The sequence below is a fragment of the Miscanthus floridulus genome, chromosome 9, assembly GCF_019320115.1.
Source record: "Miscanthus floridulus cultivar M001 chromosome 9, ASM1932011v1, whole genome shotgun sequence".
Classification (NCBI taxonomy): Eukaryota; Viridiplantae; Streptophyta; class Magnoliopsida; order Poales; family Poaceae; genus Miscanthus; species Miscanthus floridulus.
In genome coordinates this window covers 126,288,439-126,305,650 of record NC_089588.1, presented here as the reverse complement: position 1 = coordinate 126,305,650, position 17,212 = coordinate 126,288,439, and the positions used below count along the sequence as shown (strand labels likewise).

Below are 17,212 nucleotides of genomic sequence, written 5' to 3'. Positions count from 1 at the left end.
GTACTATGCCAACTTTACCCCATCATGCGAGTATTTTCTCAAACTTTTTCCGCCATGCGGGAACTATCATAAACTTTTCCCGCCATACGAGATAATTCCCTTGAACGGACATAATTGCCAGGATTGGCTCGTGTTCAATCATCAAATTCAGAAATATATCCAAATATACTTTTAACATGTATATGACTTTTACAACTCTCATAAGTGAAACTTAAAATAAATTCTTCTTCACAGAAAGTACATAAAAGACATTTCTCAATGAAGACTCTCATTGATCTATCTCTTTTCTTGGATCAATATCCTAGAATTCTTTTCTTTTGAAGCCATTCTTTAAAGAGAACACAGTCCCTTGAGCAATGGCATTCTTTCATACATAACTTGCCCTTAGGCATTTCATCATCTGAGTCACAAGTACCCAGCTCATTTCTCTTACTGCCTTCAAGAATGAAAGCATGGAGGTCTTTTGTCTGAAAAATATTCAACAATAATGCTCATTAAACTTTGAAATCTTTATGTTCTATTCTATATCACCGTTGGGCAGAAATAGAATAAAACATCATTCTTCTACATTAATTCCACATCACTGTTGGGCAGAAATAAAATTAACGTATAGAAATTCAATAATCTTGAAATCATAGAACTGCTCCTCAAAATTAAATTCTCCCGTTGGTTCGAATTTAATTAGAAGACAATCAACTTCATTGCAGCGGAAAAATGAAAATACATTTATCTAGTTTAAGAGCATTCTTTGATCTTTATCTATTCTCTGAAAATTGGTCACTTTGATACAAAATTATCAGAGATTTAAACTTTAAATATAAAACTCATAGAATTATAATATTGTTATCATCAACGTTGGTCAGAAAATAACAATACCATAATTTAACTTTAACTATCAACTCATAAATAAACTTATAATATTGTTATCATCAACGTTGGTCAGAAAATAACTATATTATAATTTATCTTAACTATCAACCGACTATTCCTCCAATTAAAAAAATTTCTAGTTGGTTCAAATTTTAACTGGAGGATAAACTTTTCATCATTTACTGAATAACTATAACTGCTCTTCAAATTAGAAGACAATAAACCTTTAACTTTGCAGCGGAACTATGAACATAATTGTTGAATTTTACCCACAGGAAAATTCTCTTTTCCAATTTTCTTTGAGCCATTTATCACTGGAAAAAATAGAAAAAGAAAATGGCTTAACCTTTTACTGCGCTGTGGCCCAAATCGGCACCCAGCCCGGCCTTGCTCCCTTGCGCGCGCGCTCTGCCACACAGGCCGCAACGTGGGCCTGGGCCGGCAAAGCGCCGCGGCCGCGAGCCCCCGCCTAGGCCGCGATGCAGCCCGCTCGATCTCGGCCGTCCGTGCGCATCCGACGACCGATCGCGCATCTAGGGCCAACAAAAACGTCGGGCCGCCCGCGATGCAGAAACCCTAGCTTCATTTCCTCTTCTCCCTTTCTCTCTCACGCGTCTCTCTCTCTCAGCAGCGCGACGCATCTCGAGCGACAGCGAGCCACGCCGGAGGAGAAGACGAAGACGGCACCACCGCAGGCCCTCTTGCCGGCGAGCGCGCTCCCCATCGGGAGAGCGCGCCATCGTCAAGCGGCTCCGTGTCAGCACCCTATACCCGTACCCGCGTGGATGCAGCTCGGCGATGAACACCGACGAGGTCCGGTCTTTCCCGCACGACGGCGGAGATGGCAGCGGTGAGGTAAGCCACTGGCCTTGCTTTTCTTTTTCCCCTTCTACGTTTCTGCTTGTTTGGATCTTGCTTCTCTCGGTTTTGACCGATTTGGGGATGGGGATTGGATCTAGGGTTAGGGTTTCGGTTCCTATTCTTCTTCCCCTAGTTCGAGTCATGGGTTTAGGGTTCGGATCAAGCGATCTTGAGGCCGAGCCCCTTCTATCTTCACCCAGTTAGGGTTAGGGTTAAGGAACCCCTTCTGTCTGCTCAAATCCGAAGGATCTAATCCGTTCTTTTCTTTGCTGTTCTTTTGATTCTCTTCCCGCGCGTCAGCAAGCCTGCGGTGGGTGCTGCATCCCGCGTGAGGTGGTAGTGACGGCGGCGGGGAAGCCCTGGTAAGACTTCCCCTGGACCGCCGTCCATTTCTTTTCCATTCTGTTAGGGTTAGGGTTATGGGTACCCCTCCCCTTTGTCTCTATTCTTTGCGAGGATTAGGGTTTCTACTTCTTCCGATTTAAAAACCGTTCATCTTCCCCACGCGGTTCTTCGTTCTCTGTCTAGATCCGAACGGATCTAGTCTATCTTTTCTTTTCTAATCGGTTTCTGGCCCCTGACAAGATCCACACACTAGATCGATGGCTCTGATACCATTGTTAGACCCTTTGGATCATCTAGGTGTAGATCAGAGGGTGATTTCTTTACCAATTGAATCAAATGTACCTAGAGCTTCCTTCGGGAGTAGGAGACAGAGAGAGAGGGAGACGTAGGAGCATTTGACCGTCGAAAGAGCTCCCTGCCTTCGCTGGTTCATCGGTGCAGATTTGCGCTAGGGCAGCGACGGGCGATGAAGAAGGAGTGGTGCAGTGAAGTGGTGTTGGCGCAGTGCCATGGCGGCGGCGGTGCTTCCCGTCACTGGCTGCGCCCCTCTGTTAGATCGGAGTAGGGTTTTTTCGGTGGGGCGTACGGCTCAGGCCAACCTCGTACTGAGAGCCGCCGGCCCCCACCTCTATTTAATGCGCAATGTGGCGGGGGCCCGCCAGCCATAGATGGACTGGGCACCCCTGATCAGGGCGCGAGGTCAAGGCCCAAGTGGCCGTTGGGCCACTATGGTTGGGAGATCAAACCAACAACCTACGCATGCATGTATCTTGGGCTTGGGGTATTTTTTACGTCTGCGTTGTACGGTATTAATGTCGATCCATCCATCCTTGCAAATTATAGCACTTGCTCACTGCTAAAAAATGATTTCGAGATACCATCATTTTTGTGTAGAGGCGGCTCAATCAAAATCCACCTCTAAACATCTACCTGCAGGGCCCTAGATACAAAAACCATCTTTTAAAATAAATTTTTAGAGGCAGATGGTTTTACCAACTGCCTCTGAAATTAATCTCAATTTCTAAAGGCGTTTGGAACAATAGCTATCTCTGAAAATTATTTCAATAGACGATTAGAACAACAACAACCGCATCTAAAATCAATTTTTAGAAGGATCACTAAGTACAGTACGCCTCTCTGTGTTGACGCCCACCTTTAATTTGTGTTTGGTTCTGGGATGGCCTCCTCGGCGGCGCGCGGCAGTGCCTTGTTTAGGTCAGAGCCTTCTGAATGCAGCGATATCTGTCCATTTCTGATCTAGCACTGCATAAATGTTTGTTTGTCTATGTCTGTAGGACAAAGCAGGAAGCAGCGGCTTATCACATCAGCCACGAGACCATTAATTAGTGGAACCAAATCGGTGATTTCAGAGAGAAAGGAGGCAGTATGACGTTGGTCTGAAGGCGCGTACACGTTAGTGACGGTAATAATGGATAAGTCAGACATTGTTGAGAGGAAGGCAGTTTGTAAGAGCGTAGGGCCGCTGGATGGTGTTTGTGATGCATAAGGTGTTACCATCCCAAGCAGTAATAATTCCACCTCTAGCACCGTTTGACGGATTGAAGGTATAATTAGTTGATAGTTTGGTGTGTAGGAAGGTTTTCGCTTTGAAGGAGCTGAAATCGTGCAAGTTTGATTCTTGAAGACAAGCAATATCTGGATTTACAAAAAGTAAAGCATTTCGAACGGTAGCGCATTTTTCCGTGTCGCCTAAACCGCGAACGTTCCAAGAAAGAACCGACAAGCCACGGGAAGGGTTCCTATTCATCGAAAGTTACAAAACACCCTGAAAAGAGGAAAGGAAAACGACCCAAGATTGACACAACCTGAAATTAGACTGAAGTGACAAAACTGGTATTGGCAACGAAGAGCAGGCCCACATGTGGGATACCAGCCAGGAAAGATAAGACAAGTAACAAGGTTCAACCGATTAAGGATACAAAAGGGGTCGAACAGGCATGCAGGAAGACACATGCCAAAACTAATCGAAAAGGCGTCACTCATTCAGCCACATCATTCTCCACACCGGGGGTGTCGGTGGGACTTGCAGCTGACCTTAGCAGAAAGAACGAGCCTGTGCAGTTCTGAAACGCCGACCGGAAGCTTGCTACGGGACAGGATGCTGCGTTTGTTCACCTGTTTCTTGAGGCCAGCAGAGCAGAGCCTTGCGTTTGATCGCCTGGCTAGCAGTGTCAACAAAGGATCCTTTAGTTTTTGCAGCTAAGCGGGCAGTCTGATGCTGGGTTCTTGGGAGAACATGGTTCTTGGGGCGTCGAGGCTTGTAGGACCGGCTGCAGCAAATCAGTACCAGCAGGGAGCTCAGGGGCAGGTTGAGGCAGCGTGGGAGGCGAGCTAGTGACTTGGGTCTCCGCAATTTCTGGCACAAGGTTAACAGGTGTTGCACTGCGGAGCAGTAGATGAGCAAAAACAGTAGCAAGGCCAAGGACCTGCAGCGAAAACTGTAGATCCTCAAGCGCAAGCTGCCTGCCACGATGAATCCAGCAGAAAGAAGGACGTACACGCCCAAGCTGAAACTTCCCTCATCTGCAACTGCAATGCAAGGGTAAAAAGCAAGAACCAGACACCATGAGTACATCATAGCATAGGAGAACGAAGCGACCCAGAGCAACGGTCTGCTCTGCAGGAGGCTACATCCATGAGATCATAGATTGTTAGATTCGTTGGCTATTCTTTTTGAGTCAAGGAATTACTGTTACTATTATAATCAGAGTTCACGAAGCAGGAGGAGATTTATTTATGAAGCGCCGTTTATTTATAATCAGTTTCATTGGTGCCTTTATTATTGGTTTTATTATTATATATACACAGCTCATGATAAGCTAAGCACATGCATCTCTGTGATGTCACTCTGATGTAGGCGCGGCAAATATGCATGCTTTGGTGAGGAGTTTAGATTAGTTGCCGGGCCTAATATAAAGTCGTAAGAATGCGGCCCATTTCTCTTGAACAAAAAAATATATAAATTCCTTACCGGGCCCCTTGCTCCGCGGGTGCCGACGACCATGCCTGGCACGCCAAATAATAATTGGGAGCGCCCGCTGAGGGTATGCCCATGTTGCGCTAACTAGCTTGCTACATCGTTTTAAATTTCTCTATATGGATGCTTTAAGTGATCGATGTAAAAGAAATCTTGTTTTTGAAGGATGTAAAAGAAATTTAGCATATATCATAGCAAGAAATGATATAATCATGAGCAATATGATACGACCTCTACACATCTCTAACTAGTCCCATATTCATAGCAAGAATCAAGTCCATTCCTCCTACGCGGGGCATTAAAAAACAAAAACTAGACAACGGCTACAGGTGGTAGGAAAGCGGTGCAACTCTACCTAACGCCTCCATCCTCTTTTTAGAAAAGGCGAGGCCTACACACACGAGTTGAAAAATGGACTACTTGTCCTAGCTTATATATTTGCATAAAAAAACTCAACATTTCCTATTCGTTCTATTGTTTTAATGCACTTGTTGCAAAATCTAAAATATCATAAGATGTAAGAGCATCTCCAAAAGTTTCCAAAACCAACTCCCAATGTTTTTTTTTTTTGCAAGATTGAATAAAACAGCTCTCCAACAACAACTCCTAATCTTTCCGCACTTGGAAAAATCGACCAAATCGCGGGGAAATATACAAGCGCGTATCGACCGGCCAATCTAGAGGTGGTAGGACAGGTTTTCAATGCAAATATGCAAGAGAGAAAGAAAATATAAAAGTGGTTAGGGTGATTTGGAAATGGTCCGTGCGGAATTCCTGATGCAAAATTGTATTCTATATTTTAGGTGCGAGGTTTTATGAAATATTGGAGAAATTAAACTTAACAAATGTGCTCCTAACTTTTTTTTATCTACTTGGAAAACTCATTGATTTACCAATTGCTTTTTTAGAACTATATTGGAGATGCTCTAACTTCATGCAAAACACGCGGTGTAAGCCTAGTACATAATACCTTTAGCTATTGAATTTTATAGATTCATTTCCTGTGTACGATATATTAACTTTATATGTCGGTACTTACTTCTAAGATGAACAATTCTCTATTCTAATTTTTCCTAGGATTCTTCTAATTAATATGAAACCTTTATAATAACAATACATTAACTTTATATGGTGGTATTATTGGTTCACTAGCGGGCTCTTACTTCACGGGAGCACCCTACCACTATATCATACACTAGCATGTGGCAAGCGTAGGATGCTAAATGAGTTTAAATGAAACTAGCTTGAACCACAGAGCTTTAGATCTTGTTGAGCACTGCAACTTTGGTACAGAGCATGTCTGTCATTTGTAAAATTTCGATGAATCCAAGATTCAGGCCTTGTTTAGATTGCAAGTTTTTTCACTCTCTCCATCACATCAAATCTTTGGACACATACATGGAGTATTAAATATAGAAAAAAAAAACTAATTATACAATTTGATTGTAAATTACGAGACGAATCTTTTGAGCCTAGTTAGGCCATGATTGGACAATAATTGTCAAATACAAACGAAAGTGCTACAGTACCAAATATCGATTCCTAACCTCAATCTAAACAAGGCCTCAGAACATATACTTGGGACCCTTAAAAAAAGCTGAACATGTGACCCACAGACGGATGCTTTTGCATTTGCATGGACTCAAAAAACTGAACATGGATGCCGCAGGCTCAGGCAGGTGAGTCAAGCAACGCATATGATCGGAGTAGTAATAAAAATAAAAATAGAACATGAGGAGGGACTCATACGGTGGTTTTGGGGGATTGGGGTGATCGAGCCCACGCGACAGTCCCTTGGCCATCAATCAAAATCGCTGGCAGCGTGGCATACGCGAACTCCTAAGATTTTTGTGTCGATAGCAGGCAGCCAAGGCTCCACGTGCCTCCATCAATTGTTTCGATGAACAATTGATAGCAGTCAGTCAGCCGGCCATGTGACCTTGTCCCCCTGGCCCTCCATTATTGCCGACGTCGACGCGACCACAGGCACAGGACGAGCACGAGAGAGCGGCGTGCTACCAAACCTTTCTACGAGTAGATGGCATAAGGTCCTGTTCACTTTGCAAAAATTTTTTTAACTCGATGAATAGTACCACTTTCGTTTTATTTGGCAAATATTATCCAATCGTGGACCAACTAGGCTCAAAAGATTTATCTCGTGATTTCCAACTAAACTATGTAATTAGTTATTTTTTTACATACATTTAATACTCCATGCAAGCGGCTAAAAATTGATGTGATGAAAAGAGAGTGAAAAAACTTGAAATTTGGATGGCATCTAAACAAGACTTAGGCGACAAAATAAAGGTCATAATAAGTGCACCGGCCCGCGATCGATGGCAGTAATAATTTCGAGTGGTTCCCTAGGGCCTGTTTGGTTCGCGTACCAGTAGAGCGTGGCTCGTATCTGAGAGCCTGGCTCACATGGGATAGGCTGAGTGCATGCGACCTTATCATGTTTGGTTGACTGCGTCGACTTAGCCTGGCTGAGAAGAGATACTGTTTAATTGCTTGTATGAAGATATATTGCATGAGATAAAAATATTATAAGGTTATGAATATGATTTTTTATTTTATGCAAATACACTCGTAAAGTACTTATTTTATCTAACTATGTCTTAAACATCTTTAAAATACATTAATATCACTTGATATTCACTAATCATACACTAATAGTGTCATTAGGTGTGAAAGCAGCTGCATCCAGCGAGCCAGGCCCGACAGGAACGGCCAATTTGCTCGTTCCTGCAGAGCCTGGCCGCAGGGTGCCTCGTGCACGCGCCGAGCCTGGTTCAACTAGGTGAGCAGGCAACCAAACGGCCAGTCCCTGCATCCCGCCGGCCTGGTTCAGGTGGATGCAGGAACCAAACAGGCCTTTACATGTTCTTTCCGAGTGGTTAGTTCCGATAAGTGTACGGGCTTATTAGGTATAGATTTTAATTGATAAATCGACAGATAAGTTTAATCGAACAGGGTCTGAGTACGAGTTACCAAAGAGAGCTCTCACCTTGCCCACACCCTACCATTGTGTGTTCTCGACAACTCCGCTGAGCGCCCGTAATTTGGTAGTTAATTTGGTACATAAGTTAATTTGGTAGTTGGCTTGTCAGTAAACGCAAGAATATTGGCAATATTTTGGTTTGAACACCCCATCCCCGGAACGAACAACTCTAAGGCGACCCGGAGGAGATGCAAGTATCCGTTGAATAGCATTCTGCATGATATAAATGCCTGCTACTCTGCGGGCGTGTTTAGTTTCAGGAAGTTGGAATTTGGGGTTACTGTAGTACTTTCATTTTTATTTGGCAATTAGTGTTTAATCATGGACTAATTAGGCTCAAAACGTTCGTCTCGCAATTTCCCATCAAACTGTGTAATTAGTTTTTTTTTTTCGTCCACATTTAATGCTCCATACACGGACCGCAAACATTCGATATGATAGGTACTGTAGCATTTTTTGGGAATTTGGGGTGGAACTAAACAAGGGCTGCTTCCTGCTTGGGCTCGCAAGAGCAGTGCCATCAGGTCACGTTAGGGGGTGTTTTGTTGTCTCTCCTAAATTTTAGTCATTGTTCCATCGGATGTTTGACACATACATAGAGTATTAAATATAGACTAATTATGAAACTAATTACATAGTTTACGACTAATTTGCGAGACGAATCTTTTGAGCCTAATTAGTCCATGATTTGACAATGTTTTGCTCCAGTAAACATGTGCTAATGACGGATTAATTGTGCTTTAAAAAATCGTCTCGCGGCATACCGACGGATTATGTAATTTGTTTTTTTTATTAGTATCTGAACATCCCATGTAACATTCTCGCGACACACCTCCTAAATTTTAGTAGCCGGATCAAACACCCCTTATCATTCCCGGCCAACAAGCTCATCCCTCGTGCACAATCTAATATATGCCAACTTAACAAGAGATCGACGTATCCTGATCAAGACTCTTGATGAATTAAGCAATTAGCTCAGCCTTCCACGGCATTGTGGAAAATATAGAAACAGATTCCAGTTTGAACTAAACTTGTCATTGGGCCTAGAAAAGCCAACGAGGCCTGTTATCCACAAAACACTAGCAGGCTGAACCCATCTCGATAACAACGGCGGCCTGAAGGATTAGGGTCCTTGGATAAGTATTAAGAGACCGAGACTACAAGCATGCTGAACTAAATTATTTTTGGTTTATTTATATTCTTGCATGTGTTGCTCATCTCGTGACTACAGTACTGTAACTTGCAGCTTCATTGCCTAGTCATTATTGATCCCCACCAACGTAAGCATAAACTAATCCACCATTGCTGTTCCGTCATATCCACTGCAGTGACCGAGACCGCCATTGCTGCCTGTCCAAATCCAAGCCATCACTGTCGGCACTGCGCTGCTGCCGAGGACAATAATGCAAGCATGCGTGGAGCCTACCAAGAAGGCCCGCTGCATGCAGTGGTGTACGGTGTTGTGGTCGGGTGTTTGGTTCCTCCCATTATGTCACATCGGAAATTCTAATTACAAAACAAGACTAATTTAAGAGATCAATTTATTAAGCCTAATTAGTTCATGATTTAATAATTGTGTGCTACAGTAAGCATATACTAATGATATATTAATTATGTTTAATAGATTCGTTTCGCGAATTAATCACGACTTCTGTAATTAGTTTTATGATTAGCTTATATTTAGTCCCTCTAATTATTATCCGATCACCCCTTCAACAAAACAGCCCCTTGCCCCGCGCGGCAGCTGAGCCAAGTCGTTGTGCTCAAATAAAAAATGCTGAGCCAAGTCGTTGGCCTGGCCCCACGCCCCACTCACCGGCAGAACAGAGTGCGTGGTACAGCTGAAGCCACTCAGACGCAGTCTATATGAAAGTTATAGTTCTCAATACGATCTATAATTTTATTGTTGAAAAGTTTTTTTTTGTTTAAAGTCATTTAGTGTCTAAAATATAATTTTAAATTTTAAATTTCAAAGTTTATAAACCTATAATAATATTTGGGACTCTAAACAACTTTAATTCAAAAACTTTTCAACTAAAAATATTTACGAGTTTAGAGACCAGAATAACACAGCGGTATAAGTTTAGGAACCGTTATGCACTTTACTTCATAAAAAATGCTGAGCCAAGTCGTTGGCCTGGCCCCAGGCCACACTCACCGGCAGAGCAGAGTGCGTGGTACAGCTGAAGCCACTGAGCCCTTGTTTAGTTTCACCCCCAACTTCCAAAAAGTTGCTACAGTATCTGTCACATCAAATGTTTACGGCCCATACATGGAGCATTAAATGTAGACGAAAAGAAAAACTAATTGCATAGTTTGGTGGGAAATTGCGAGACGAACGTTTTGAGCCTAATTGGTCCATGTTTGAACACTATTTGTCAAATAAAAACGAACGTGCTACCGTAGCCCCAAAATCCAAAATCCTGGAACTAAACAAGGGCTGAGAGAAGTCCATATGCTGCGTCAGTGACATGTCAAGAAGATGCCCTATGGCAGTGGGATGGAAGTAGTAAACCTGAAGCTGTACCAAACGCTTTTCAGGATCTTATATCCATGTAGAGCTGCTCTAAGGTGGGGCTCCACGTATCCGTAAATTCAGAACTATTTTTTTTTAGAGTTGAAGCTCGGCCAAACAAACTCTAAGCTCCATGTGCAGTTCTACGAGTGAAGCTAAACTGCCTGAATATGGTTTGGTGAACCATTTGATAAAACAACTTCTCACAACGAAAAATATGAAATAACCATAATGCCTCTCTCTTTATTTTTTCTTCTTCTTATTTCTAGCTCTATATTTCCTCCTTTGATTATTCCCGTACCATTCATTGACAACTACAGTCCCGTACCATTAGAGTAAGACTATTGTGCTATCTTCAAAATCACACAAAATTGTGCACCTTAAATCGCAAGCTACATATCATTACTAAAAATTTCCAACAATCTACAAAAATGAAATACCAAATGTGCACCATATCCTTTAATTTACCGCCAACCACACAGAAAATTAAATACTAGTGCCCCTGTTTTATGTGTGAATCTATGAGCTACGTGAGGAATTGTGGCCGTGAATAAATTAAATATGAGTTATATACTAGTATATATAAAAAAATCGGATATGCATGATTGGTTGTTTATGGTTCGTTAGCGTGGGATGACGCAGTCAGGTATCATGCATCCTCCACAACGGAATTAACACTACACCACAATACTGTTTCACCGTCAGACATCTGACGCTAAAAATTATATTTGGCGATGGATGATCTGACGCTAAAGATAACTCAGAGACCATCTGACGCTAAATCCTCATTTAGCGATTTAGTGCCTGACGCTATAGGTATTCATATTTAGCGTTGAACCGTCTGTCACTAAAGCCAAGTATACCGTCAATTTGTCTGATGCTAAAGAAAATGGGCCCCATGCTAACTCACGTGCCCCACCTCTATCAAGCTCGCTCGCAGATTTTTGTTTGGCCCACAAAAGAACCTAGACTCTCCTCTCCCCCGAAAATTCCCTTTTCCCTTATCCCCTCCCCCCTCTCTCTCTCGTCTCGTCTCTCCCGTGCTTGACACCCGAGCGCTCCGCTCGCTAGAGCCCGCCAGACGCCGGCGGCCGCCATACCGGGGCCGCTGCTCCCCAGTCCACCCCGCCCCCTCCTGCTCGCATCCAGGCTCGTGGGTCGCTGGCTTGTCCCCAGGCCGCCCACCCCGACGCTGGCTCGCGGCCAGGCCATGCCGCCCGAGGCCACGCCACCCGCAGGCCAGGGTGCGGTACCCGCAGGGCGCAGGCCCAGGCTCGGCAGCACCCTCCTCCAGAACTGAGGTGAGATTTCGATTTGTCCCAAAATCTACATTGATTTGTGGATTCAGTTGGTAAAGTGTTAACTTAGGATTTCACAGGAGTATGAAACAGTGATTCTCTGATTTGCTTGTGCTATGGATTGCAATTGGACTGATCTAGTTCCTGGGTACGCATCATTATTTTCTCTCTGTTTTAAACATCTATCTTGCTGTTGTGCGAAGTCAGCACCTGAACCGTAACTTAAGCTATTTGGCTATTTGCATCTGGATCTAATCTAATTACAAGTGTATGCATGCCTACTAACTTCTTCTTTTTTTTGCAAAAATTATCGAAACTGTTAACCTATATAAGTAACTAACCCTAACTTAAGCTATTTGACTATTTGCATCCAGATCTGATCTAATTACAAGTGTATACATGCCTACTAACTTCAAATTTTTTTGCAAAAATTATTGGAAGCATAAGTAACTGTTAATGTATATTTATGGGTAAACTTTGATGTGGATTTCGCAGCAGATCAGAAGTTCAATATGAATACTGACGTTATAAATGGTAGAGCATCAAGTGCGTAGTATCATACTGCTGAAAAATTAGCTGAAATACTGTGTGGGAATGTCTGTATCTATGTCTTGTTTTGTAGGAATTATATTTCTGGAATTCATGTGCAAGCAATGCTACATAGTAGATTCTTGTCTAGGATGATTTCAACATCAGATTAATTATTCGATCCTCTACAAACTGAGCATCATGTTGAAAGTGATCTGAGCTGATTCTAACTTGTATCTTTTTCCAGCTGAATTTTTCTACTGCAATAATGGTTCTCATTGATGCTTCTATGCAGTGGTGCAAAGGTGTGTGTCTTCAACAACCGGTGAGTACTTGTAAGTTAATGGAAAAATGGCATACCTTTTTGGCTTTCTCTAGACTCCATCTTACTGTTGCAGGAAACAAGGACAATTTGTAGCACAACACCAGTTGTGTGGGGCCTGTGGCTGCATGCCTGCATCACCAACATGTAGGCAAGCAAGCAGGTCGACAAAGGTGCAGCTCTCATCCAGTCCTCATATTTGTGAAATGTCCCTTTCTAGCTACAAAGACGTTCTATTTATCCTAAAAACTGATTGTCTGCAGCAGGCTCATCTTGAAGGATACAAAATGCTTATTGATCTAAAGGCTGCTCTTCACCAGAGTAATCTGAACCCTGAGAGGCCTGGTATTATCTTTTTTTCTTCTTCGAGTAGTGACTATTTTCATGGAAATCACTGCAATTTGGTTTCATGTGTCTATTTTCTTTCTTGATGGAGGCAAAATGGATATGCAAGTCCTTGTTTGAATTTATTCACCGAATACTGCTTAAGTTAACTGCCAATGTTTTTTTATGTATCTATTTCTTTAGCAGTCTAGGTTTAAATTGATGTTCTTTCCATAAAAGCTATTTGCAAGGGCTCTCCACACCTTTTTTGCTTCAAACTTCTCCTTTTGGCCTATACTTGCAATTACTTTCAAGCTTAAGGCACTATTAGATAGCTAGATGTCTTGTAGAAAAGAATCATATTTCATGCATGCATTCACTTGTGTTCCTAAGAAGTCTACATTGTATGCAGCTCTGAAATGTTGACATTTACGATGTGCATGAAGGTTTTCAACACCTAATAAAAAACATAGTTCCTAGGAAAATGTTTATCTGGTACCCTAATGAGACTAAGAATCAGAGTCATACGAAGGGTATATAAGGCAATATTTGTAGTTTTCAACACCTAATAAAAAACATAGTTCCTAGGAAAATGTTTATCTGGTACAAGAACAGCAACAGCGCCAGCATTGGTGTGGAGAACTTGCAAGATCAGATGAACGAGATAAAGATTAGAGATGATAAGGTGAAGATGCAATGACATCTTGTTTCGGGCTTACTGTAATTTCTTCAAGATTATGTGAGAAATGGACCGTGCTATAACATTTGACGTGAATGCCAATTGCAGGAAGTTGAAGCAACCATAATTAATGGGAAAGGGACTAAAACTGGGCACATAATTGTTACTACTACTGGTGGCAAGAATGGTGTTGGTGTATCTCAGAGCAATTAGTGTTTGACTTTGATGGATGTGATGTACAAGACAAATTGGATGTTATATGTATTGAGCTGCTTGTGATATGTGTTTGTGTATCTTCACGTGACATGTGGACACTACATGAGCATTGAATATCGTTTTGATATGTGCCAAAAATTGTATTTTTTTCTATATTAAATTGTTCTGTTGAATAGTCTGTCGCTGTAAATGTATGGAGTGTTGGATGATCCGACGGTGAATGTGTGGTAACAGATTATCTGTCGCTAAAGAGTGGCAACAGGCTATCTGTCGCTATAAATATTCACTGCAACAGACCATCTGACGCTAAAAGTACCATCTGACGCTAAAGATTTTTAGCGACAGGACTTACAGCGTCAGTTCATTTGTCGCTGTAGCCACTTTTAGCGTCAGATTGTCCATCGCTAATCTTGGTGTTGTTGTGTAGTGTAACAGCACTATTCCTCCAACAGGTCCTATAATAATACAGCAGTGCTAGCACCCGGACATCTGGACGGACGCCCATGCCTACACTCCGTGTACTGCTCGGCCCCACACAGCGTCTGTGCCCCACCCAACCGGCGTATGCGCCCCACCCGGCCCCTCGCGCCCCTCCAGCAGCTGCAGCAGGCAGGTCACACATAGCAAATATGTGTAACTCCTGATCTACTTTTGAAACATCCAGATACAACACTTGTAATGCAATATACGTTTAAAGACAGATGAAACACTTAGAACATGTGTCTGAAACGCTTGCATAAACACCAGAAAACACTTGAAAATCATTGCAAACATACGCAACATCCATATAAAACCATACGTGCGAAATATATGCAACATCCATATAAAAATACTTGCAACATACGTCTGAAAATAGATGAAACATTGAAAATAGACTCTTGCAACATACATGTACTACAATTGCAACATATACAATATCCCCATCTATATTTGCAACATTTATACGAAACACTTGCAATATATCTTTGAAAGATCGGAAACATTTGAAACATACGCTTTCAACATGCACTTTGAAGCGCAACATCTATAGTTGCTGCTTGGACAAAATGGAGGCTTGTTGATGTGGAGCTCGACGCCGGCGCAGAGCTCGATGCCGCGGAGTGATGCGGGGATGCCAGCAAGCGGGAGGCTATGTGTGGCCTCGGGGAGCGGGTGGTGGATAAGGCAGCAACGGCGTGAGGAGGAATGGGGAATCGAAGTTTCTTTAGATGGAGAAGCTGTCAGGACGAACGGACGCCCGAGGAGAGCATTACCTATAATAATAGACTAGGCTAGCCCAGGCACTACATATATGAGATCTAGAAAATCCAGATCAACACCACGTCATTGGTGACGAACGGTAACCAACCAAAGCACAGGACCCACACATGGGCTGCACCAATTTCTAGCTGCAGTCGCGTGAGAACGAAGTAGAATTTGCTACTCTAAGGTCTCGGAAGACAAGAACTAGTCCCATGTGTGTGTTTATATATAGATGCACACACACACGCATGACCACCACGGCTCACACCAAACAAGTTCAAAGATATCACCAGTACCAGGAGCAGTTACAATTCTTTTCACCTTTCTTAAAAAAAAAAGTGAGCGTAGCTAGCATGGCAGCAGAAGAGCTTACGCTGCTTGGTTTGTGGGCGAGCCCGTTCGTGATCAGGGCGCGCATCGCCCTCAACCTGAAAGGCCTCACCTACGTTTACGCCGAGGATAGCATCTACAACAAGAGCGAGCTTCTCCTCAAGTCCAACCCCGTGCTCAAGAAGGTGCCGGTGCTCATCCACGACGGCAAGCCCGTCTGCGAGTCTCAAGTCATCGTGCAGTACATCGACGAGGCTTTCCCGGCCGCCGCCGGCGCTCCCATCCTTCCCTCTGCCCCTTACGACCGCGCGGTTGCTCGCTTCTGGGCCTCCTACGTCGAGGACAAGGTCTGTACTAGCAGTCATGGCCATGGCACCCTCATACGACACACAGATATATGCTTCTAGCTCCACAGTAACTAACACCGACGCATACATGCTACATGACATACAGTGGTTCAGCACGTGGCTACCGGTTTTCAGTGGCAGGACGGCCGAGGAGAGGGTGGACGCCGCGACGCAGGTCGTGGCGGTTCTCCAGACGCTGGAACAGGCGTTCAAGGAGTGCTCCAAGGGGAAGGCGTTCTTCGGAGGGGACACCGTGGGGCTCGTGGACGTCGTGCTTGGCGGCCACCTTGGGTGGCTGTACGCCACCGAGGCCATCTGCGGGGTAAAGGTCGTCGACGCTACCAAGACGCCGCTGCTGGTGGCGTGGGCAGAGCGGTTCTGCGCGCTGGACGCTGTGAAGGGGCTGATTCCGGACGTGGACAGGCTTGTGGAGTATAACAAGACCAGGCGTGCCGCCCTTGGCCTGCCGCTGCTGTTTCCGTACGCGGAGCTGCAGCAGTAACAATAATAAGCTAGCAAGCTTATTAGGCTGGCTCCAATCAAATTTATAATGGATAGAATAATCGTTGGATCGGGTTTCTTTACCGTTCCGGTGTTAAAGTTAAAATAAAGTGCTGGTACAGTGTTGCATATATACTCCATTTATTTTTTTAATGAACTAAGCGACTAAGGAGAAGGTCTGCCGATTATATTAACAAAGAAGAAGACCTAGACTAGGCAAACGGCTTCAAGAATGAGCAAACTTTAGAAAAGAAAGCAAAACAACAAAACAAACAAACCACATCAAAGACAAGCCCTATGACACTTAAAGAAGAGGGCAAACAAATCTCTGCCATAAGGTCCCAAAAACCAAGACCTTTTAGACCCATCAATGGCTTGAGAAGGTCCAGTGACAACAAATTCTTTAGGCGTTCTACAATTTCTTGCATTGCATTCTCATTGAACTTCCCATCCGTCCCAACAATGTCCTAATCTTTTTTGCGTTGTGCAAGACGGGCATTTCGACGAAGCGATGATTTATCTCAGGACTTGCGTCGACATTTTGTTGTTGTGGCCGGTGGTGAAGGGGGATGTATAGGGCATGCCGAGTCCACCTCCTCAATAGCTATGGTAACCAGTGAAGACCTTGCATTTCTCGGTACTGGGGCACATCTGTTTTGACCTAGTATGCAGAATGTGTGGGGCTGCTCTAGATGGTGATGAGAACGATGGGGTCCACAACTGTTAGTTGTGAGAACATTTAATCAACATTTGATGCATCTTCAACTAGAACAATATATCTTCAATGGGATTGGCGGCCTGTAGCGAAGTCTGCTCTATTATCTGAACGGTGGAG

At 43.5% G+C, this 17,212-nt stretch overlaps 2 protein-coding genes across 8 annotated transcripts; both read left to right on the top strand.

Annotated features, from left to right (window-relative positions):
• Positions 1–11,579: 11,579 nt before the first annotated feature.
• Positions 11,580–14,130, top strand: LOC136482889 (uncharacterized). Of its 7 annotated transcripts, none has more exons than XR_010765237.1 (7): positions 11,580–11,891; positions 11,969–12,036; positions 12,664–12,741; positions 12,815–12,911; positions 13,005–13,083; positions 13,536–13,747; positions 13,850–13,894. XR_010765237.1 is itself a non-coding variant. In XM_066480051.1 (7 exons), the coding sequence occupies exons 4-7, from the start codon at positions 12,867–12,869 to the stop codon at positions 13,952–13,954; spliced, it is 336 nt and encodes a 111-aa protein (XP_066336148.1). In that variant the 5' UTR covers positions 11,580–11,891; positions 11,969–12,036; positions 12,664–12,721; positions 12,815–12,866; the 3' UTR covers positions 13,955–14,130. The 7 variants fall into 7 exon arrangements, 5 of the variants coding, with proteins under 5 accessions (XP_066336148.1, XP_066336147.1, XP_066336145.1 ...); XR_010765238.1 differs by having other exon boundaries at positions 13,651–13,747; positions 13,850–13,882; XM_066480051.1 differs by having other exon boundaries at positions 12,664–12,721; positions 13,002–13,083; positions 13,644–13,747; positions 13,850–14,130.
• Positions 14,131–15,444: 1,314 nt separating this feature from the next.
• LOC136482888 (probable glutathione S-transferase GSTU6) lies at positions 15,445–16,508 on the top strand. The gene is made up of 2 exons (XM_066480047.1): positions 15,445–15,876; positions 15,983–16,508. Exons 1-2 carry the CDS (start codon positions 15,448–15,450, stop codon positions 16,376–16,378), a joined length of 825 nt encoding a protein of 274 aa, XP_066336144.1. The 5' UTR covers positions 15,445–15,447; the 3' UTR covers positions 16,379–16,508.
• Positions 16,509–17,212: the final 704 nt, after the last annotated feature.